The sequence below is a fragment of the Mustela putorius genome, unplaced genomic scaffold (assembly GCF_011764305.1).
Source record: "Mustela putorius furo isolate JIRA1106 unplaced genomic scaffold, ASM1176430v1.1 tig00003983_pilon_pilon_pilon, whole genome shotgun sequence".
Lineage (NCBI taxonomy): Eukaryota > Metazoa > Chordata > Mammalia > Carnivora > Mustelidae > Mustela > Mustela putorius.
Window position 1 is genome coordinate 5,833,642 of NW_025422123.1, and position 25,104 is coordinate 5,858,745.

At 39.1% G+C, this 25,104-nt stretch overlaps 2 protein-coding genes across 2 annotated transcripts in view; one reads left to right on the forward strand and one right to left on the reverse strand.

Annotated features, from left to right (window-relative positions):
* The window catches only part of DNAH8 (dynein axonemal heavy chain 8), a 365,321-nt gene that overhangs the window by 246,770 nt on the left and 93,447 nt on the right, over positions 1 to 25,104 (forward strand). Inside the window, exons 69-77 of the mRNA XM_045071144.1 lie at positions 961 to 1,137; positions 2,891 to 3,058; positions 3,751 to 3,966; positions 10,822 to 10,959; positions 12,368 to 12,495; positions 13,715 to 13,886; positions 15,882 to 16,037; positions 20,890 to 21,045; positions 23,333 to 23,515. Of these exons, the coding sequence (XP_044927079.1) occupies positions 961 to 1,137; positions 2,891 to 3,058; positions 3,751 to 3,966; positions 10,822 to 10,959; positions 12,368 to 12,495; positions 13,715 to 13,886; positions 15,882 to 16,037; positions 20,890 to 21,045; positions 23,333 to 23,515 (1,494 nt within the window). The remainder of the gene's footprint in view (positions 1 to 960; positions 1,138 to 2,890; positions 3,059 to 3,750; positions 3,967 to 10,821; positions 10,960 to 12,367; positions 12,496 to 13,714; positions 13,887 to 15,881; positions 16,038 to 20,889; positions 21,046 to 23,332; positions 23,516 to 25,104) is intronic.
* Positions 6,474 to 7,702, reverse strand: LOC106006722 (programmed cell death protein 10-like). The gene has a single exon (XM_045071143.1). The coding sequence runs from the start codon at positions 7,514 to 7,516 to the stop codon at positions 6,878 to 6,880; it is 639 nt and encodes a 212-aa protein (XP_044927078.1). The 5' UTR covers positions 7,517 to 7,702; the 3' UTR covers positions 6,474 to 6,877.

Here is a 25,104-nt window from a genome sequence, read left to right on the forward strand (position 1 = left end):
AATAAATAAAATCACAAACTATTTCTAGTGAGATAACGTTCACAATGACTATTAGGTATTTTTGTTTAACTTACACCAAGAGACACCTAAATTATTATATCCCCTACCTGGTCTAAGACTATTCTTTCTTCTCTCGGTCTGTCTTTTTTGTTCTCACTTATCTATGAAATGTTTGCCTCTCTCTAAGTTATATTTGATCTTCTCTTTGAGGTTCCTGCATGATGAGCGTTTCTAGTATGGCCCAAGTCTCATCTAAAGTTTATGTCAAGGAGGGAAAAAGCTAAGAGGAATTGTTGGTGGAGTTAAAAACAAACAAACAAACAAACAAACAAACAAAAAAACTCCTCCCAAATTGAAAAGGATATATGTATGCTATTTTTTGATCTGTGACCATCATCTTCCACTCACTCAGTTGGTTAAGTGGGTAATTACCTTAGTCAGTTACTGAAATGAGAGATATAGCATAGGAGAGGGTCTTAGCATTGTCCTGCTGTATAGGCATTCAACAAATACAACCTATTTTATTTTCCTTACCTGGGCTTTGATATGGTTTCTGACTTTCTTCCATTACACATACTTGAGCTGTGTTAATTTTCTAGAAATTACATAGAATAAAAATGCCATTTTCCTGAAAGCTTAAAATTTTATATTTACATATTTTATATATTTGGCATATAAATATATAAATAAATATATATTTGTAAGCCTCAGGGAAGCTTAGAACATAGAAGATCTCAAGAATCTGCTTAAAGGAGTTACTGTAATACACCTTAAGACATAGATTGGGGAATATATATAAAATATACATAGGGAATAAATTTGCTCTTATTTGTGTTTTCTTTTTTATTATTATTATTTGTGTTTTCTGTTATATCAAATAAATATTCTCTCACTGCTCAAATCTGTCCATTTTGCTCAGAAGCTACCTATTTGCCCTCATGTGTCCTCTCAATTTAACAGGTACTGGCAGAAGTCACGGTAAGTGCTCAGGCTTCAGCCAAAGTGAAAAACGAAGTGCAGGAGGTGAAAGACAAAGCTCAAAAAATTGTGGATGAAATTGACAGTGAGAAAGTAAAAGCGGAGACCAAGCTGGAGGCGGCCAAACCCGCCCTCGAAGAAGCAGAGGCGGCCCTGAATGTGAGCATGCGCTGTTGCCCCTCTCAGCGCCCATCCCAGCCCGCTCCCTGGGTCCTTCTGCGAAAGTCACCGCGCAACTTCTAGAATCTGAAAACTGAATGGAATTCTAATGTGATTGATAATCTCTGAGTCTGAAGACAAATGTTTCTGTTGGTTCAATATTCTGAGTTCTAATTTTTTTTTAAGTCTTTAGTTCTTATAACTTGTTAGTTTCATGCCACAAATCAGCTTTCCGTGAGAGCTGAGAAATAATGCGAGTGATTCATGGCCTGAACAATAGTGTAAGGGATGTTGATTATATAGACAGCCTCCCCAGTTCCTCCAAAGCATCCCCTCCAGATTACTTTATGTGCCTTTTAAAAATCTTCTCGCGAGTTCTGGGGGCTCTTAGGATAAGGCCTGCGGCTAGGCGTCCACAGTTGGGAGACAACCTATAGTTGCCTCTTGCAACCCCCACTCCCTAAATAGATGATATGAAGTAAATTTACTGCACTTTTTTTTGGATCTCTGTGGGGATTATAATTCCTCATTGATCCTTGAAAAATCAATGTAAGCATAAAAAGTAATGAATACAGTTTGCTGGGCACACAGAAAGTACTTAGTAAAATCACTGCCGCCGTTGCAACTGGTAACTGGTCTCCTGTCTACCCCTTGGGCCCTTCTGCCATTCTGTCTCCACACGCAGTATGGTCCAGCCATGCAGAAACACCCACAGGCTTCTGGAAGAATCACGGTGTGTTTAAATGTGTCTCTCCCTCTGCCAGGAATGCCTCCCCTAACCTTCATTGCCTAATAAGAGCCATTCTCCAGGACCAGGCTCATCCCTTCCAGGAAGGTTTTGACTCTTCAGGTTTACCCTTGTGTTTCCTGTCACCCCTCTGCTTCTAGCATAATGACAATTCTAGTTTAGGATAATTGTGCTTTCTTTTTCTTCCTTGGAAGATTATGATGACAGGGCTATTTTTCTTTATTTTCTTTCTTTTTTTGAAAAATGGGAGGATGCCTGTATTTGTTGAGTAACTAGATTTATGATAATCATTTAATAAAATTGTGACAATGATCAGGACACATTCTCCACCCCCAATCCCTTTATGAGTACTACAATAATATACAAGAAAGAGAAATCACTGAACAAACAAGTCTTAGGGGATTTTATTGATCATGTTATCTTCCAATCCTTCTTGCCTTGAATGTCAGCTAACATCTTATTCCAAGCCCCGCTGACAGATAGAAACTTGGAAAAATATTTTTGTGAGCCATATGTTGTAATAACTTCTCTTTTCTCCTTTGAATTTCTCCCTCTTCCTTTGATAGGGCAGCCCTTAAAATGAACACTGAAGGTGAGGTTTCTGTTATTCAGAAAGTGCAACAGGGTTCCTGTGCTCCTCTTTTCCTACCACACTTAGAGTATGTGCTCTGAAGATACAAGTTACCTGAATGTTACCCATCAATGAGGCTTGTTGCCAACATAGACTTGAGGTGGAGGGCAATGAATGGTAGTGATATTCTATGATAATTAGTTGAGAGCAACAGGAGAAAAGAGAATAAAAACTAATAGAAATCCCAAGATAACAATGAAAAAAGCATAATGCGAAATTCTTGGAGTACAAGTCCTTAAGGGAATAATGTCAGGGGATAGGGAGAAAGTACATTTTAAAGCTTTCTACTTTCATTGTTTAAAAGCATTAGATATCAATATGATTATTAATACTACTCAACAAAATAACATATTGATTCCTAATCCCAAATACAGACTATCAAACCAAATGATATTGCCACAGTCAGGAAACTTGCCAAGCCCCCGCATCTTATTATGAGAATCATGGACTGTGTCCTGCTACTATTTCAAAAGAAAATTGACCCAGTTACTATGGATCCAGAAAAACCCTGCTGCAAGCCTTCCTGGGGAGAGTCATTAAAAGTAAGTAAAAAAAAATCTTTGCAAGTCCTAAAGGTGCATTAGAGTCTCCCAGCCCAGGACCTTCAATATAGACCACACAAGCTGGCAAGGCAGTAATTGATAATTGTGTACGGAAGACTTTTTCTTAGATTGCATTTCCCAAAGTGTAAGTAGGGAAAGCTTGTAAAGCTGAATGGTTTCTTTCTGTAAAAAGTGTTTAAAACCAGAGGCTTTTTTTTTTAAAGATTTATTTATTGACAGAGAGAGAGAAGGAGAGAGCACAAGCAGGGGGTAGTGGCAGATGAAAGGGAAAAGCAGGTTCCCCACTGAGCATGGAGCCTGATGCAGGGCTGGATCCCAGGCCCCTGGGATCATGACCTGAGCTGAAGGCAGATGTTTAACCGATGGAGCCATGCAGGCACCCCTTGCCACACTCTTGATGTCACCCCAACCCAGTCTCCAAAAGAGAGCTTGTATGGTTGTGGCATTTGGATGCATGCACTGGACAGGAAACTTATTCATTCACCACAGTCACAGGAAGACAATTTGCAACTTACAGATTTAGGCTGACTACCATCGCATAGTCTTGATTTGTATGTATAAGAGTGTATCAATCATTACTTCTTTGAAAAAATTCGATTTAGAATTATATGCTAACTCGGGAAGAAAGTATTTTACTCCCAGAGCTTACAGGTTGTAATGCTATTTTTCAGTTGATGAGTGCAACGGGGTTCCTGTGGAGTCTCCAGCAGTTCCCCAAGGATACTATAAATGAAGAGACTGTTGAGTTACTGCAGCCGTATTTTAACATGGATGATTATTCTTTGGAAAATGCCAAAAAAGTCTGTGGGAATGTGGCTGGTCTACTATCTTGGACCCTTGCTATGGCAACATTTTATGGTATCAATAGAGAAGTGTTGCCTCTGAAGGTAAGAGTTTCCCTCCTTCTCCTAGGAAATCAATGTTTAATAAAATCTATCTCTGGTATTACTCCTATGAAAAGACAAAGCATAATTTTGACTAAATTTTTTATTTTCTTCATGTCCTCTCACATTTCTTGTTTTCTTTACCTCTGATTAGTGTTTCTTGGCATGGCGGACAAGAAATCAAAACCAACTTGTTAACTTAAACAGAAAATGGATTCATTGCCAGTAATAATTAAGCTGTCATAAAAGAAAACTTGCCATTTCTTTAAAGTTTAAAGAGATTAAGTTTGGAGGTAGAATTTGATTACTATATTCCCAACAAAGTTTATAAAAATAAAGCTCAACACCCAGAAATGTTTTAAATTTGAAAGATGGGGGGGGGACCCTTATATGTATCTAAGAAACAAATGATCAGTCAAAATCAAAAAAGCTTGCAGAAGAGAAATCAGGATGGCACAGACTTCCTGCAACCCTAAATATTAGAATGTAATGGGAAAATATGTGCAGAGTATTGAGGAAATTGCGGTGACCCAAGAATGTAAGAATTGGCCAAGCTGACCTTCACGTATAAGGGGAACAAAAAGACGTTCTTAAGGATGTGACTTAAGGAGTAAGTGGTAGGCACACACATGCATCCACATGCGCATGCGCGTGGACGCACGCACACGCAAGCACACGTACACCTTTTTTACATTGTGCCAGACTGTTCTTCTGGTCTAAGGGATCATTCGCAGGAGTGCAAAGGGTCCATGAAATACACCACCCTGATGCTTACTACCCTCCTGCCCTCCGCCCCCACATAAAGCTGAAATCAGTCAAGCAGAGAGTCAACTATCATATGGTTTCACTTACTTGTGGAGCATAACAAATATCATGGAGGACAAGGGGTGTTAGAGAAGAGAAGGGAGTTGGGGTAAATTGGAAGGGGACGTGAAGCATGAGAGATTATGGACTCTGAAAAACAATCTGAGGGGTTTGAAGTGGTGGGGGGGTGGGAGGTTGGGGTACCAGGTGGTGGGTATTATAGAGGGCACAGATTGCATGGAGCACTGGGTGTAGTGAAAAAATAATGAATACTGTTTTTCTGAGAATAAATAAATTAATTTAAAAATAAAAAAATAAAAATAAATAAACTTCTGGGACTTCTTCAAGATTAAAATTTACTGCACACCAAACAGTCAACAAAACAAAGAGGCAACCCACAGAATGGGAGAAGATATTCATAAAGGACACTACAGAGAAAGGGTTGATATCCAAGATCTATAAAGAACTGTTCAAACTCAGCATAAAAAAAAAAACAGATAATCTGGTCAAAAAATCATCATATAATAATAAACAATTATATAAAGAATAACTCATAAGAGTTATCAATTAAATAATTAATAATAAGTAACAATAATATGTAATAAAGAGTTATCATATGGTCTCACTTGTGGAGAATAAGGAATAACACGGAGGATAGTGGGAGTTGGAGAGGAGAAAGGTGTTGGGGGAAATTGGAGGGGGAGACGAACCAGGAGAGACTGGACTCTGGGAAACAAACTGAGGGTTTTGGAGGGAAGGGGGTGGGAGTTGGGTGAACCTCGTGGTAGGCAGGTATTTCATGGGACACTGGGTGTTGTGCATAAACAATGAATCTTGGAACACTGAAAAAATAAAACTAAATTAAAAAAATATATATACGTACACACAAAGCTTAAGGAAAGTGGAATACAGCTAATAAAAATAACATTAAAAATTAGAGAAAAGTAGCAGAATTGAAGAATTGTTGCTTTGCAAAAACAAAATATAAAAGATATATTCTTGGAAAATATCAAGAAGAAAATATGTATAATCACAGGTATGTGGATTTCAATAATTAGAAAACAAATTTTAAAGTTATATGTAAATACATTAGAAAAATTAAATTTAATAACAATACTATTAATATTATTTAAATTAAAATTTCCTGCAAAAGAGGACTAAATTTAAATAAGTATTGAGAAATAAAATGAGAATGTTATCAAAAAACTTCTACTCCAGAAAGCTTTAGGGCTATTATACTTTACCAATTTTTTTAAATTTCTAAGGAACCAATCATTTCTAAGAAACAATTTCTAAGTCCATGCTCTAGGAGTTAGAAAAAAGATGAAAAATCTACCATTACAGTAACTTAACTTCAAAAAATCCTTAAGAAGGAAACAATCCAAAATGTTTGCATGCCTAATAACTTTGTTTATAATAATTAAAAATGGTGGGAGGGGATGTCTAAAAGTAGGGCTATGGTTAGGTGAATTGTAATACATCCAAATAATGTGATATTGTGGCAGCCATACTATTAATGTTCGAGGACATGTTTAAGGGGAAATGAATACCCTATATTAAGTGTAAAAGAAAAAACTGGAAAATGCCAGTTATCACCCTCTTAACACAATACTGACTGCTCTGGGTAAAATCACAGATAATTTCTATTATCCTTTCTGTGCATTGTTGTGGGTTTTTTCCATTTTTTGGTTGAATATTAATAATTATTTTTTTAACAGATGTAAACTATTTATTGAATATTTGCCACCAAATATTGTTAAATACATTATCTTGCAGCATATCGCTTTCAAGTTAAAATGTCAAACAAACACCAATATTTACAATTCTTTTAAGGAATGTTATATAATGACACATTAAGGCGTAAATTCTTTTGGCTTATAATTCTTAAAAGAATGATAATAGCAAAAGTGATGCAAAATCTTCAGTGTGAGATTATGATTAAGCTACATTTTACAAAAATATGGTGTAAGATGGCAATAATCCCATTCAACATCCTGGATTAGATCCCTTCAGGAGGGACTGATAATTTATACAGTCAAACTTAAAAATTTACAGATAAAGGCAGTCCAATACTGCCACTGAGAAGTACATCTCTTAACATATACAACTTTCAGGCCACAGTTTTGAAGGTCTGAAGTATCAAGTTGGTTTGATGAATTAGTCGGTTGGCACTTATGAACACATTTATTGCCTTGCCATCTTTAAAATAGGTTTTCAGAGTATCACTGAAACTTTTGGAGTACTTTACAAATTCTTTCTTTTGGTGTTCAAGTGCCCTGCGGTTCTGGTATTGATACTTCTTGAAGACATTATTCACCGTGTCAAGAAGTTCTTTTATTGCACTAGCTATATCCTTGATTGTCTGCAGAAACCTCACTCTGTCATTATTCTCATCTGGGATCTTACTGAGAATCTGTTTAAGTGCTCGTGCCTTTTCATTTAGGTCCTGGAATTCTGGCTCTGGTCGTTCAATCATATACTCTTCTACATCATCAGCTGCCATTCGAAGAAGGGACTCTGTGAAGTTAACTTCTACACTTTTTTTCTCTAAAATTTTCATAATGATGTCTTGTGTGAGTCCTGGATTTTCTTTTTCAGCCTTAATGAAAGCTGCTCTCAGTGTCTGAGCTGCTGACAGGTTTACTCGTTCTAGCTCATTAAACACAGGATACATGACTGCATAAAGGGGCATAGAAACCATGGAAGTGGTCTCAGCTTCATTCTTCATCTCTTCCATTGTCATCCTCATTCAAAAGCCAACTACAGTAGAAAAAGCAGTGCTAAAATGCAGAGGAATCTTCATTCACTACAGTATTTCTTCTCTTTTTTGTGATAAAATAGGGCACAAAATATATACTGACCGGCAACTGGGGCACTGACTTCACTTCCCACCTTTGGAGCCCTCTTCAACTCCCGGATCGAATATTAATAATTAAAAGAAAAAAGAGAGGGGTGTCTGGAAGGCTCAGCCCGTTAAGTGTCCAGCTCTTGATCTTAGCTCATGAGGGTCTTGATCTCAGGGTAATGAGATTGAGCCCTGCACTGGGCTCCATGCTGGATGTGGAGCCTACTTAAAAAAAAAAAAAAAAAAAAAAAAAAAAAAGGAAAAGGAAAAGAAAAAGAAAAAGAAAAAATATAACTTTAATGGAGTATCTCCAACATCCTTTGCTTCCCCAATTGAACACACTCAAGCCTCTAAATACCATCTTGGGCCACAAATGCGAAAATTCTCACCACAATACTAGCTAGGAGGATCCAACAGTACATTAAAAGAATTATTCACCATGACCAAGTGGGATTTATTCCAGGGCTGCAAGGTTGGTTCAGCATCTGCCAATCAATCAATGTAATACAACACATTAATAAAAGAAAGAACTAGATGATACTCTCAACAGATGCTGAAAAAGCTTTGACAAAGTACAGCATCCTTTCCTGTTCAAAACTCTTCAAAGTGTAGGGATAGAGGATATATACCTCAATATCACCAAAGCCATATATGAAAAACCCACCGCAAATATCATTCTCAGTGGAGAAAAACTGAGAGCTTTTCTGCTAAGGTCAGGAACATGGCAGGGATGTTCATTATCACCACTGCTATTCAACATAGTACTAGAAGTCCTAGCCTCAGCAATCAGACAACAAAAAGAAATTAAAGGCATCCAAATTGGCAAAGAAGAAGTCAAACTATCACTCTTTGCAGATGATAAGATACTATATGTGGAAAACCCAGAAGACTCCACTCCAAATCTGCTAGAACTTGTACAGGAATTCAGTTAAAGTGTCAGGATATAAAATCAATGCACAGAAATCAGTTGCATTTATTTCTTTCTTTCTTTTTTTTTTTGAATTTTGTGGGGTATTTTTGTTTGTTTTGTTTTTTATGTTTTATTTATTTGACAGACAGAGATCACAAGTAGGCAGAGCAGCAGGCAGATAAGGATGGGAAAGCAGGCTCTCTGCTGAGCAGAGAACCCAATGTGGAGCTTGATCCCAGGATCCTGGGATCATGACCTGAGCCAAAGGCAGAGGCTTTAACCCACTGAGCCATCCAGGAGCCCCTCAGTTGCATTTCTTTACACCAACAACAAGACAAAAGAAAGAGAAATTAAGGAGTCAATCTCATTTACAATTACACCCAAAACCATAAGATACCTAGGAATAAACCTAACCAAAGAGGGAAAGAATCTATACTCAGAAAACTATAAAGTACTCATGAAAGAAATTGAGGAAGACAAAAAGAAATGGAAAAATTTTCCATGCTCATGGATTGGAAGAACAAATATTGTGAAAATGTCTATGCTACCTAAAGCAATCTACACATTTAATGCAATCCCTATCAAAATACTGTGAATTTTTTTCAAAGAAATGGAACAAATAATCCTAAAATTTATGCAGAATCAGAAAAGACCTCAAATAGCCAGAGAAATATTGAAAAAGAAAGCCAAAGTTGGTGGCATCACAATTCCAGACTTCAAGCTCTTTTATAAAGCTGTCATCATCAAAACAGTATGGTACTGGCACAAAAACAGATACATAGATCAATGGAACAGAATAGAAAGCCCAGAAATAGACCCTCAACTCTATGGTCAACTAATCTTCAACAGAGCAGGAAAAAATGTCCAATGGAAAAAAAAAAGAGTCTCTTCAACAAATGGTGTTGGGAGAATTGGATAGCCACATGCAGAAAAATGAAAATGGGCCATTTCCTTATACCACACATGAAAATAGACTCAAATGGATGAAGGAACTCAATGTAAGACAGGAATAATTAAAATAATAAAATAATCAAAATCCTTGAGGAGAACACAGGCAGCAACCTCTTTGACTTCAGCCATAGCAACTTCTTCCTAGGAACATCACCAAAAGCAAGGGAAACAAGCACAAAAATGAACTATTGGGACTTCATCAAGATTAAAAGCTTTTGCACAGCAAAGGATACAGTTAACAAAACCAAAAGACAACTGACAGAATGGGAGAAGATATTTGCAGATGACATATCAGGTAAAGGTCTAATATCCAAAATCTATAAAGAGGTTAGCAAACTCAACACCCAAAGAACACATAATCCAATCAAGAAATGGGCAGAGGGCATGAACAGACATTTCTGCAAAAGAAGACATCCAGATGGCCAACAGACACATGAAAAAATGCTCCCCATCACTCGTTATCAGGGAAATACAATCAAAACCACAATGAGATACCACCTCACATCAGTCAAAATGGCTAAAATTAATAAGTCAGGAAATGACAGATGCTGGCAAGGATGTGGACAAAGGAGAAACCTCCTACACTGTTGGTGGGAATGCAAGTTGGTGCAACCACTCTGGAAAACCACATGGAGATTCCTCAAAAAGTTGAAAAGAGAGCTACCCTATGACCCAGCAATTGCACTACTGGGTATTTATCCTAAAGATACAAGCATGATCCGAAGGAACATGTGCACTTGAATGTTTATAGCAGCAATGTCCACAATAGCCAAACTATGCAAAGAACCTAGATGTCCATCAACAGAAAATGGATAAAGATACAATGGGATGCTATGCAATCATCCAAAGAAATGAAATCTTGCCATTTGTAACGACATGGGTGGAACTACAGGGTATTATGCTTAGCAAAATAAGTCAATTGGAGAAAAATAACTATCATATGATCTCCCTGATATGAGGAAATGGAGATGCAACATGGGAGGTTTGGGAGGTAGGGAAAGAATAAATAAAACAAGATGGGATTGGGAGGGAGACAAACCATAAGTGACTCTTAATCTCACAAAACAAACTGAAGGTTGCCTGGGGGAGGGGGTAGAGAGAGGGTGGTGGAGTTATGGACATTGGGGAGGATGTGTGCTATGGTGAGTGCTGTGAAGTGTGTAAACCTGGCGATTCATGTTATAATGTATGTATAACATACATTATATGTTAATTAAAAAAGAAGTAATTTTTAAAATACCATCTTGGGCAAAAATTATGTAATCTGTGTTATTATTTATAAATTAAAACCAAAAATATTTTGCAGACCTGCTACCACTCCATGCAATGACCTCTTCTTCCTTTTAAGGCTAACCTGGCCAAGCAGGAGGGCCGTCTGGCAGTTGCTAATATCGAGCTGGGGAAGGCGCAAGAGCTGCTCGATGAGAAACAAGCTGAGTTGGATAAAGTACAAGCAAAATTTGACGCAGCCATGAGTGAGAAAATGGTGAGATTAAATCTACAAAATTGCAGGAATGAGGTGTTAACATTGTCCAAAAGCATGTATTGTATATAGAAGTTAGGTAAATGTTGATGACAAAAAGAAAATAGATACGTGACTGTCCTTCACAGGATGTGGCTACCTGTTTGGGATTTTTGGCACTCTAAGGTCTTTTTTTTTTTTTAAGATTTTATTTATTTATTTGTCAGAGATAGAGAAAGAGAGCACAGGCAAGCAGAGTGGCAGGCAGAGGCAGAGAGAGAAGCAGGCTCCCCGCAGAGCAAGGAGCCTGATTTGGGGCTTGATCCCAGGACCCCAGGATCAAGACCTGAGCCGAAGGCAGTGGTTACCTGACCGAGCCACTCAGGTGTCCCTCTAAGGGCTTTTTTTTTGTGTTTTTAATAATCATTTTTGGTAAGAGTAAGCTGGGATGTATGTCATACCCAAAGTGTCCTGATTTGGGGGTTAGAAAAGTCAGTTTGTGATCCAGTGCAGGTGCATAATCATGAGGCAATTGATCAAGGTTCATCTATCAGGCAGGGCTCGTAATACAACCTTGTAGGATAGGTTGTAGGCAGTGGTGGTCTGGTACCAATAGGATTGGAGGCGGGGGGAGAAAAGCCATGATTTGCCCTGTTGGCTGTTTTCTGTGGTGTAGGTCCTCCCACCACTGTCCGTTCTCAATTACCAATGTGCTGACATTGAGAACAGATTTGGAAACAGCTGCACAGCAGGGCACGGTTGTATATCTAGCCTTGTTATATCCTGCACCCCAACCATATAGCACCGTGCAGGTACAGTGAACATAATCCCAAGTGCATAGATCATCCAAAACTGTAGTGAATTATTAGGAGGTGATGAGTTTTGATTATCCATTACCTTTGCTTGTAATGTAGTTTCTGTAATTGCACGTTTATATGATTTAATTATTTAATAATGTCTGTGTTTAACATTAGCCCCCAAGTCTTCTAAAATGTAATGGTTGGCTCTGGTGAGGTGACACAAGTTGGCTGCAGCACATCACTGCTGTGTAGAATTTCCTGGGAGAAAAAAAAAAATCACTTTGTGAACTTCCAAGAACTGAGAACTATTAAATCCAAAACCTAATGTGGTGTATTTTATTGATTTGATTTGTTTTGAAAACACGGACTAGAAACGCTATATTAATTTAGTGATTGGCATTCTCTCTCACAAAAATCTCTTTTCTTGAGATTTTGTAAGGTTAAAATAACTACATTATGGATTAATTACCAGAATTTAATATGTAAAGTTTCACTCACATTGCTTTTTTAGACTATTACATTTATTTTGCAATCTAAGAAATTCCTCCCTGTGTTTTTATGTGTGAATACAGTGGATGTTTGATTAAATACTTAAAAAAGTTCTTTGGGATCTTCTCCCTTTCTGAATGTAGGATTTGGTAAACGATGCGGATATGTGCCGGAAAAAGATGCAGGCGGCTTCCACCCTCATCGACGGGCTGAGTGGAGAAAAGGTCCGGTGGACTCAGCAAAGCAAAGAGTTCAAAGCTCAGATTAATAGGTATACATTTTGGCCTGTGTTATAATTGCTTTCCTTCTTAGTCATCACCCCAAACACCTCCTCTCTGTGACATGAGAGAAAATAAAATACATCTCCCCGGTGAAGCCCTTTGCTCCTTCATTTCCGTATATCCATTTCCGAGTCTTCAGCGGAGGTTACCCACTCTTAGTAAAACAGAGGGATTAAATGGTTGTGAAACATTTTTAATCTCAAGTTTGGTTCAGCAATGTAGGTTTTCAGAACACGAGTGCTTCTTTTTGTTGTTGTTGCTGTTTTTGTTTTTGTTTGTGGGGGGTGAGGGGCAGGTGCAGAGGGTGAGAGTGTCTTAAGCAGGCTCCATGCCCAGTGCAGAACCCAGTGCAGGGCTGCTCAATCTCACGACTCCGTAATTGTGCCCTTTAGCTGAAATCAGGAGTTGAACGATTAACCAACTGAGCTCCCCGGGGACCCCAAGAGTGCTTCCAATATTGTTTGGATCGGCCAGAACTGTCTACATAATTTCTCCAGTTCTGCACTCTTCACCTCAGTGATTTTCAACGTGTGGATCAGTTGCTCTAAGTACCAGGGTGTCCTGTCATAGTGTCTATTGGTGTTCTCAGAAAACTGGAAGAGAGGGGAATGGAAGAGGCAGAGAATAGCAAGAAGTGGGAGGAGGAGAAGGAAATATTTATCGGGACTGAGTCTGAGCGGGACCAGAGCATGGCATGGTAAAAGGATACTTTCCTTCTTAGGAGTCAAGACTAAACCTACAGGCTTAAAGGAAGCTGTTTCTCTCTTGCTCCTTGGCCTACCCCAAATGCGGCTCCTACTACCACCACTTGGGTTTGCAGGCTCCTTTTTTTTTTTTAATGGATTCTTTTTTTTTTTTTCTTTTTAGATTTTGTTTATTTATTTGACACAGAGAGAGTGAGAACAAGCAAGGGGAATGACAGGCAGAGCATAGAAGAAGCCTCCCTGTAGAGCAGTGGGGAGCCCGATGTGGAACTCGATCCCGGGATCCCAGGATCATGACCTGAGCTGAAGGCAGTCACTTAACCAACTGAGCCCCCCGGGCACTCTGGGGGCTCCCTTTGCATGGTCTCTCCATGTCTGGTTACCAAGTGTTAAGCAGGGAACGGAGAAGGATTTTGCCTAGTAAGGCTGAACTGTGGCCTTTCTGACCCATTAATGGGAGAGAGTGAATGTGTTAGGTGACCCACGTTGTCTCCTTTCCCCACAGACTTGTAGGTGATATTCTGCTGTGCACTGGATTCCTTTCCTACCTTGGTCCTTTCAATCAGATATTTAGGAACTATTTGCTTAAAGATCAATGGGAGATAGAGCTGAGAGCTCGGAAGATTCCTTTCACAGAAAACCTGAATCTTATTTCAATGTTGGTGGATCCCCCAACAGTGAGTGTCACTTTCTTCATAATATTCTTTGAATTCCACCCTTACTCACTGAGAAATCACAGTACACCTACTTTTTTTTTTCTTTTTTCATTTAATTGAAAAGACTGTTTTGAAAATACTTAAGAATTAACAAAAAAAGCAACATTTCTTTTTGGTATAAAAGTTCCTTTCAGTTTTTTTTTTTTTTGAGATATTTTTTTAAATTTATTTTTTATTTTCAGCATAGCAGTATTCATTATTTTTGCACCACACCCAGTGCTCCATGTAATCCGTGCCCTCTCTAATACCCACCACCTGGTACCCCAACCTCCCACCCCCCACCCCTTCAAAACCCTCAGATTGTTTTTCAGAGTCCATAGTCTCTCATGGTTCACCTCCCCTTCCAATTTCCCCCAACTGCCTTCTCCTCTCTATCTCCCCATGTCCTCTATGCTATTTGTTATGCTCCACAAATAAGTGAAACCATAAGTTCCTTTCAGTTTTAAGAAATTTTGCTTTCGAATTAATATTACAGCACTGCTGTGAGCTGAAAGATGGGGGTGCCTGGCTGACTCAGTTAGTAGAAAGTGCAACTCTTGATCTCAGGGTCATGAGTTCAAGACCCACATGGTGGGTGGAGAGTATATTAAAAAAAAATAAAGACTTCAAAAAAAAAAAAGATCATTCATGAATTATAGGTTTACTAATATTGAGCCCTTATTTTAACTTTCCATTATTTGCACCACTCCTATTAAGTCACACTCTTTCAGATGTTTTAGGTAATTATAGGCATTAGCTAGGCCGTAAGTACTGGTATTAATCTTCTTTGGATCATGAGCCATCTTTTCGTTGTGCCCAAGAGCATAGCACGTCAGTACATTCTGGCATCACTGCGTGATGGCCCCATGACCCTAACCTTCCTTGCTGGGAATTGATGCCACTGTCAGTTTTCAGTGTCTGGCAGATCTCCTCTGGCATTAAATGCCTTCCAGGCAATTTGTATTCATGAGCTGCTTTCTGATCTGTAAATAAGTTCCCCAGTGGCCTTTTCCTTTGGGAAGCCGTGCTATTAGTTCCCTGTTATCGTATTTAAAAGTTAAAAAATTAATGTTTTCCAATTCAAACAGTGTTCAACTGCCTGTTTCCAGGGACTAGGTAATTAAAGATGCAGTGGACACTGACGAGGCAAAGTGGGCCAGGGTATTCCTTATTAATTATGGCCTTTGGGGGCTGCTGGGATAATTTAATGAGCATGGAGGCTGGTGGATTCATTGGATCGCTGGTGATTTTATTGACCACGGGAAGGCAGGCTGGCAATTCTCTCATAATTAGGGAGGATGTTTTTTAAGTTGAGTTATTTATTTCTCAGTGATCTCTACCCCCTAAGTGGGACTCAAGCTCACCGCCCCAATATCAAGAGTCGCATGTATTTCCAACTGAGCCAGCCAGATGACCCAGGAAATATTTTTTAAATGTCATTGATGAGCACCTGCCAATATAATATTTTATCTCTCCTAATTTCTCTGCCTCCAGCTATACAAATAGCTGGAAGCTATTTGGAGCTGGAAGCTTCAGGGGTTTAATCCTTGGTGCTTATCCTTCCAGGCATTTCCATGTGTTCTTCCCACTAACCCTGCCTAGCCTTGTTCCCACCACTCACCCAGGCTTACCGTATTTTAAGCCCCTATGTTCTCTGAATATTCAGCAACCACGCTTCAAAAATCCACAGATTTTACCATATTCTCTCATAAATTTAAAAAAAAAATGTAGCATAAGGGACTAAGTCCTCATCTTGGGTCATTAAAGGATTCATTAGATTATAAATTTATTTTTTTACGTGAATGTTATTTGATTCACATTTACAAATTTGTTTTTTTTTCTAGGTATCCATTTTAGAGTCTCAATGGAAAAAAATATGTATCCCAGTATTAAATTCTTCTAATATTGTGACACTTAATTACTATAAAAGCGTTCTTGTTCTCCTCTGACTGGCCATATCTGTTTCTTGTTACTTAGATTGGGGAGTGGGGTCTGCAGGGATTACCAGGAGATGACCTCTCAATTCAGAATGGCATCATTGTGACAAAGGCCACCAGATACCCACTCCTCATAGACCCACAGACTCAAGGCAAAACTTGGATTAAATCCAAGGAAAGAGAAAATGACTTGCAGGTACGTACCATTTGGTGTACGGGAAAGCTTTCCTAAAATCATGAAGTTTTCCCAAAATTTCAGTTGATTCTGCCAGTCATAAAGTTGTCATCTCTGATAACTGTTTGTTAATTTATAACCTTGAGTTTTTTTTAACAGTGATTTGGGACAAGGGTTCTGATTATTTTCTCTCTTTTGTGTTCTCTCATGATACATTCTCCTGTCTATCCCTTTCCCTGTCTCTTCTGCTGTTGCCAATATTGCATGTGGCTTTTATTCTGGGCCTTGAGTTTAGACTTACAAGAAAGCAGCAAAAATAGAACTCATGACTCCTCGGTTTAAGGATATTTGCTCCATCCTAGCTCAGGCCCAGGTACAATATGGCATTGTGCAGTCCAGTTTTAGAATTGGGGTATAGGGGCACCTGGGTGGCTCAGTGGGTTAAAGCCTCTGCCTTCGGCTTAGGTCATGATCTCAGGGTCCTAGGATCAAGCCCTGCAACCGGCTCTCTGCTCAGCAGGGAGCCTGCTTCCCTCTCTCTCTGCCTGCCTCTCTGCCTACTTGTGATCTCTGTCTGTCAAATAAATAAATAAAATCTTTAAAAAAAAAAAAGACTTGGGGTCTAATAAAGTGTTTATTTTTAATTAATTAATTAATTTAGAGAGGGAGGAGTGGAGGGGCAGAGGGCAAGGGAGAGAAAGAACATCTTAAGCAGGCTCCACGCCTAGTGCAGAACTTGATGTACAGCTCTGTCTCATAACCCTGAGATCATGACCTGAGCTGAAATTGAGAGTCAGATGCTTAATTGATTGAGCCACCAGGCACCCCATAATAAGATCTTAATTTTAAGATAGAGGTAGACAAAGGCAGGATTCCAATCTCAGATTTACCATCAATATTTTAACTACCAATACAGACTATTCTATTTCCCGGGCAATGTTCTCAGAGTTCTAAGTTTCCTGCCTCCATATTTTTGCTTATGCTCTTCTATTAGCCAGGATGTCTATTGCCCTACCCTATTGCCCCCTTCACTTACATCCCAGATAAATCTCTTGAGTGTTCTTCTGAGTCCACATCCAGCAGTACCTTTGTCAAGACTCCCCTGTGTCCTCAGTTTAAAATAGCCTCTCCTAAATGCTCACAATGTCTTGTTTGGATTTCTGATGTGGACTTAGAGTCTGTCTTCAATACTGTTCATTGCACATTTGTTTTTTGTCTTTACTGTATCGTAAACTTCTTGCTGGCAAGATTTTTATTTTTGTTTTCTGCACTGTTTTTTCTATAGAGTAGGAATTCAGATATTGAATTTCAAGGAATCAAAGTGTGCCATCATTACAAGGAAAAAAAAAAACAGGAAAATCATGTGATCATCTTGATTAACGCAGAAAAACACTTGGTAAAATTCAACACCCATTCATGATAAAACCTCCCACAAACTAAGAACAGGAGGGCTCTTCCTTAATCAGATAAGGAGCATTTACCAAAAGCCTACAACAAACATCACTTCCCAGTGTAATACTGGATGATTTCCTTCTGAGATGAGGGCTTCCCTGACAGGTGGGAGCTGCCCCGTGCTCAGGGACACCCCTGAGATACTCCCAGCTCACTGATCTTCCAGGATACAATGCACCAATCTGTTTATTTGGAAAACCCAGAGAAACCTCAGAAAGAGGGTGTCAGCAGAGGAGGAGAGTTAAGGGAAATGAAGCCAATGGGAATGTAGCATCTGAGGAGCGGTCTTCACAGAAGGAAAGCGCGAGTAGCATGTACCAGAGCATTCCTGCCCCTGAACTTCAGCTCCTGGACCCAGTGTAGCTGCAGCGTGTCCCCTGTTCCATTCCTCTCGCCTCTACTGACTGTCCATCTCCCTACTTTTCCTACTCTTGATTTTCCTGATCATAGCTTTGTCTCTACATTTTGGCATTAAGCTCCTTGCTAGACTTTGATGCTTCCTGATGTCACCCAGTCTCAGCAATCTTCTTGAGGAAGTAACAGAAATATGCCAGAGATACCAACACGTTTTAAAGCCATCAACTCCTGGAACGTAAGGAGATTGAACTCTAGTCTCCTTACTTAGGAGTCGTTATATTTTTTAAATGTTTGGGTAACTACATGCACAGACACACATAAATGAGAACAGAACAAAACAAAAATAGTATTTCCTTATTTGGGAAGGAAAACAAAATGAAAAGGGAAACACTTTATAAATAAAAACAAAACGTGTTTCACATGCCCAGGACTGCATTCCACTGTGGCAGCTTTGCCGAGGCCACCTTCAACAGTTTCCAGAACCTTCAGCTATGACTTCCAGAAAGAGAAGGTCAAGTTTCCCTGTAAAGAATTCACTGACCACCTTGTAAAGACCCAATACCAGAGTCTCTGTGCAGGTGACCCAGGCTCTGATGGTAGCTACCACATAGTGTTTCTACACAAGAAAATCAGGTGAAAGGGTTCCTGGTTGGCTCAGTCAGTTAAGCATCTGCCTTTGGCTCAGGTCATGATCCTGAGGTCCTGAGATCAAGCCCCACATTAGGCTCCCTGCTCAGCGAGGAGTCTGCTTCTTTATCTGCCCCTCCCCCCATTCATGTGCGACTCTTTCTCGTTCTCTTTAAAAAATGAAATAGATAAAGTTTTTTTAAAAAAAAATACTCAACTGGGACGCCTGGGTGGCTCAGTTGGTTAAGCAGCTGCCTTCAGCTCAGGTCATGATCCCAGCGCCCTGGGATCGAGTCCCGCATCGGGCTCCTTGCTCAGCGGGGAGCCTGCTTCTCCCTCTGCCTCTGCCTGCCTCTCTGTCTGCCTGTGCTCGCTCTCTCCCCCTCTCTCTCTCTGATAAATAAATAAAATCTTTAAAAAAAAAATACTCAACTAATGAATTGTTGAACTTTACATCAAAAACTATTGATGTACCATAGGTTGGCTAATTGAACATAATAATAAAAAATAAAAATAAAAATAAATAAATAAATACAGATATCTAGAAAAAGATTTACTATGAGAGATTGGCTCATGGGTTTGGAGAGGCTAAGAAATCCCACAATCTGCTGTCTACAAGTTACAGTTCCAGGCAGACTGGGCATGAGTTTAGAAGGTAGTCCCAGTCTAAACTCTGAAGATCTGTGAACCAGGGGAGTCAGTGGTATAAGTCCCAGTTCAAATCTGAAGACCCTGGAACCAGTTGCTGATGTCCAAGGGCAGGAGAATATGGATGTCACAGCTCAAGCAGAGAGCAAATTTGCTCTTCTTCCATCTTTGGGCTCTATACAGGCTCTCAGTGGATTGGCCGAAGCCCACCCAAAGATAAATGAGGGTGATCTTCTTTATTCAGTCTACTATTCCAAGGCTAGTCTATTCTGGAAACACCCACAAAGAAAGCCTAAAATAATGTACATCAACTCTCTGGGCATCCCTTACCCCCATCAAGTTGACATGTAATATTAACCATCACACTTAGGAAGCAAATCACAAAAACAGAATTTACTCCTTAGGAAACAGAGCAGGACAATTATACTTAGTCTCATTGGGATCTTGTTTCATCTTGTTTAATAAGCTGGTTAAAGCTCTTTGTTTAGATTCATTTACCTTATCAACTCATAATGAGGTCTTTCACAGCTCATCATTTGTGTAAATAAAGCTATCCATCCAGGGAAATAAATTCCTTCATGTGCAGAATTTTTTCTTTTAGTTATTTCCCTTTTTATCCAAAACAGGAAAGAGTAGACTTATTTAATTTTTAATTCCACATCTTTTTTTCATAGCAGGTGAGAGATGATATCTTTTAATTCCACTCCCTTAATCACCTGCTATCCCAGAGGATCTTCCTTGTGTCTTAAGATCAGCACTCACAGCCACATAGAGACAGTAGCAGAATCCAGATGTAAAGTATGAGGAGACAGAGAATTGAGGGCTGAACCTTCAGGAATCCTCCCATTTAGGCAGGGGAGGGAATCACAGAAGAAGTCAGAGTTCAAAGCCATTTGGTCAATGCAAAGATCAACCAGCCCAGTGTGTCTATTTTTTTTTTTTAAGATTTTATTTATTTATTTGAGAGACCGAGAGAGAGAGAGAGACAGAGACAGAGACAGAGAGAGAGACAGAGAGCATGATGCGGGGAGGGTCAGAGGGAGAAGCAAGCTCTCTGCTGAGCAGGGAGCATGATGCAGGGCTTGATCCCAGGACCCTGAGATCATGACCTGAGCCAAAGGCAGGTGCTTAACTGACTGAGCCACACAGGTGCCCCTTGTATATCTATTTTAACTACTCAGCGAACACTGAACTAAAACAGTGGGCCCCACCAGGTACTCAGAATTCTAATTTTAAAAAAAGTGAATATACAGTCTTTTAAGTTGATTTTGTATATTGAAATTGTAAATGAAGTATCTACCCTCTTCTTCCATTGTGCCACTATTAGAGGCAGAATACATGGATGGGCTCTGGGTTTGACTCCATATATAATTTCTGGCATTCTTATGCCTATTTTTTTAATCACTTGATGATCTCATGAGTGGTCCTGAAGAGATAAATGAATATTGCAAATTTGCAAAGTTACTTTGCTTTCCCTGTACAGTTGTAACTGTAAATGTAGCAGGTTTAGTTCCGTGATTACTTCTGTGCTCTGTGTAGGAGCGAAGCTCTGAGGAGTGCCGCTCGATTCTCATGTTGCGATCAGAGAGACTGTTGCTCCTCCAAGGCTTCCACAAAGTCATGAGCTCACCAAGTTTGGAAAATTAAATGTCCTTACTTTTATTTTCATAAAGCATCCTATATCGCCCTTAAAATTCTCAGGCACTTTGCAACAATTCTCTTGGTTTCCACCTGGGAAATAAGCACATCCTTTATCACGTTTCTATAGCAATGAACCCTTTATTTTTAGGTAACATCTCTGAACCATAAATATTTCCGCACACACTTGGAGGACAGCCTTTCCTTGGGCCGACCCCTTCTCATTGAGGACATTAGTGAAGAGCTGGATCCAGTCCTGGATAATGTATTAGAAAAGAATTTCATTAAATCAGGCACCACATTCAAGGTGAGCTTTGGGAAGGGGGGAAAAAAAAAAAAAAAAAAAGAAGACGACGACAAGAAAAGAACAATGGTGACATCTACTTATCTTTTTGAGCATAGCAGCACAGGTTCCTTTGCTTCAGGTGGTAGTATTTGATACACTGGAAAAATTATTTCCAAACTTATATTTAGCATTTCTCTTATTTTTAAAATTATATATGAAAAATACAGGGGGAGAGCAATATTTTGGTAAGAGTAACCATTTAGCTGACACTAAATAACATATTAAGGAAAGACATTGTCTGGTCATAATAATATATTAGTATTACACACTATATGTGTATATATATTGGCAGCTCTGAGAAAATTGGATTTATAATTTATAATTTACAATTACAAGTCATATATTCATCTGTATAATAAAGCTTACATTTTCTCACAGGGAGAAAATGCCATTTTAATAAAGTCTATGGACACTGATTTGTTCATTTCTTTCTGTATTAACTTTCAATCTAAACAGACTTTGCTAGAAGCTGAGGAGTCACGTTTCCCATCATTGGTGAGAACATGAATGGTTCTCAGTAGAAGTGTTTCTTTCTTAATTGGCAGTGTTCTCCACCTTTAGGCTTCTTTGGTTTTGTTTCTTGACGAATGACAGCATTTCTGATGCAGATTTTTCACTTTGGACAATTTAATTTCACAAATATCACCGAATAAGTACAGAATGCAAATGTTCTCATTAAACAAAGATTTATTTAGAAAACTTTTCTTCATAACGTGAGTCTTTAATGTGCTGTATTTAACATGCCAAAGGAGGGTGTAGGATTTTTATTCCTGAAGGTCTTTCAAAAGAAGAGATTCTTCTCTGTAGTGTGAAAGCATGGTGCTTGAGAGCATGGTAATGCCTTATAGATGTGGTTTCTAACCACATGTAGAACCAAGATTAATTAAAAATTTAAGTCCTCAAGAAATTAAAAATAGAACTTCCCTATGACACTGCAATTGCACTCCTGTGTATTTACCCCAAAGATACAGATGTGAAAAGAAGGGCCATCTGTACCCCAATGTTTATAGCAGCAATGGCCACGGTCGCCAAACCATGGTAAGAACCAAGATGCCCTTCAACGGACGAATGGATAAGGAAGATGTGGTCCATATACACTATGGAGTATTATGCCTCCATCAGAAAGGACGAATACCCAACTTTTGTAGCAACATGGACGGGACTGGAAGAGATTATGCTGAGTGAATTAAGTCAAGCAGAGAGAGTCAATTATCATACGGTTTCACTTATTTGTGGAGCATAACAAATATCATGGAGGACAAGGGGTGTTAGAGAGGAGAAGGGAGTTGGGGTAAATTGGAAGGGGACGTGAATCATGAGAGACTATGGACTCTGAAAAACAACCTGAGGGGTTTGAAGTAGCGGGGGTGTGGGAGGTTGGGGTAGCATGTGGTGGGTATTATAGAGGGCACGGATTGCATGGAGCACTGGGTGTGGTGAAAAAATAATGAATACTGTTTTTCTGAAAATAAATAAATTAAAAAAAATTTAAGTCCTTTAGGGGCACCTGGGTGGCTCAGTGGGTTAAGCTTCTGCCTTCAGCTCAGGTCATGATCCCAGAGTCCTGGGATCAAGCCCCACATCAGGCTCTCTGCTCGGCAGAGAGCCTCTGCCTGCCTCTCTGCCTACTTGTGATCTCTGTCTGTCAAATAAATAAATAAAGTCTTTAAAAAAAAATCTAAGTCCTTTGAAAATGATATAATTTCCACCTTAATTTCAGATAATAAAATCAGTTGTTTTTTTAATATAGTATACTGCAAATTGTAGTGTTTAAGATAAATGTCATGTTTGTGGAAAAAAATGTTGGCATTTTTTTCTTTGAAAATTTCATTATTCCTTTCTGTTGTCAAATATGCTTTGGATACGATTGAAATGCAAAGAGAAATAACAAACACTTCTTCTAAACTCCACAAATTTCCTTGGTAGGAAAAAATTTCCTCTAGTGGGAGAAAACAGTCAAATCTGAGATGTGTTTGAGTTTTCCTTTATTCTACATATGTTGGGGATAAATTTTTCATTTAATTTGTTTGTTCATTTAATTTGTTTGGTGTCATGGTTAGCAACGTCTCCTGGCAAGACCGCGAATCTGAATTATTTAAAATCAGTGATTAAAGTCTTATAACCTTTTCCTTTGCAATTCATTCAAGTTTCACAGCCCTGACCTCTGGTAAATTCTTTCCTAAGTTAACCCCAAATTCCTTGTCCTGTTGCTTAAGCTGTTTTTAATTTGGTATTTGAATTGATGTAGGTGAAAGTTGGTGATAAGGAATGTGATCTCATGGTTACATTTAAACTGTATATTACCACGAAGCTACCCAACCCTGCCTTTACCCCTGAGATCAATGCTAAAACATCAGTTATTGATTTTACCGTCACCATGAAAGGACTTGAGAATCAGTTATTAAGGAGAGTGATTTTAACTGAGAAACAGGTAATAATTTCTCAAGGTAAACCAGTACTTCTAATAAATCATAATAAATACTTAAAATGGGTTATGAAATTGTTAAGTATTTGGGAAGGGAAAAAAATGAAGCAAATTTTTATTTACCTTCGTAAGCATAAATATTAGTTTAGCTGTCTCCTGTCAAGTCCTGTCAAGAAATCATGTAACTAACTCAGCTGTCCTCCAACTGCAAACATATATACATGTGTGTACACATACATATACACGTGCACACACACACCACTCACACTGTTCTTTCTACTTCTGTCTTTAATCCTTGGAGTATGTTGAGCTCTTATCTGTAGTCCTAGGGATAGATGCTCTTTGACATTCCTGAAAAATTCACTAAAATAATGATCCTGGAGAAAAAGAAATTACTCTGAATGAGTGTATTACCACTGGGGTATTTTCAACTACTACATTCTAGTACTGTAGTGATACAGAAAGCCTAACTTGAATTTTAATCAAATAAAATTTACATTAAGACAGAGAAATTAAGTATGATTGAGGGTTCTCATAAAACAAAGAACAACTTAAAACAGGAAGATTTTAAGAGACTGATACAAGTTGAAACTAATTTTTGAGATAAATGTCAGAATACATTTAACATTATGCATAAAATATGCTTGCATAAAATGTAATTATACTTATTTGCATATGGAAAACATATTTGCGTAAAATCTGAGAAAGATTATGTTTGCCTACCTAGAATTAATTTGAGTATTGAAGGTTCAAGGAAAGGGCAAGGTTAGCAATACTAAGACCAGAGAGACTTCCCGTGGGAGGGTGAGGGAAAGATCAGTAGCAGAAGACTGGACAAGCAAACGAGAAAGACAAGAGATAGGAGTAGATGCCACCAACACGGGAAAGACATTGGAAGAGGGCAAGAGAAATGATCCTCACACCAGAGAAACAGACTCAGTAAAAGGCGAGGGGAAGCCCTACGGCGGGGCCGGCCCTTAAAGGGGACCATTCTGGGCAAAGCAGAACCAAGGGGACATAGTCCCAGCCTCCGCTCTCACTAGCTGTTTGACCTTCCCTTCTAACAAACAGCCGGGGGCTTCTACAGTCTAGTAAGGGAGCCATGCTCTTTCCACAGCCTGGCAGAGAGAGCCCGGGCCCTTTAGCTCATTGCTCATCACCTCTTAGGGCCACATGGTGACACCTGTTGAAAATCAGTCCTTCCTTGATGGTCTCACTTGTGCTGTTGGTCTGATGTGAGAGGATTCCTCATGGGTCCAGGTGCCACATACAGGCTGCCCGAACTTCCCTAAGGCAGGCCACTCCACAGTCTAAGGCAGGCTACATCCCATGTCCCCCAAAAGCCCACACACTCTCTCCTAGGCCTCAGCTTCCTCTTCAAGGGATGCACTAAGGTGCTTATACCGTCCTTGCTGGGAAAAGCCAAAACACACAATCTGTAGGAGGACATCCTGACCATGATGTTTAACCTTCTTAACTATCCTGCTCTTACATCCTCATTTTACAGAAGAACAAACAGAAGTCAGAGAGAATAGGGTCTGAGCTTCTAAAAGCACACCGACTTTCCATCCTGTCAGGCCTTCTAGATAAACCTT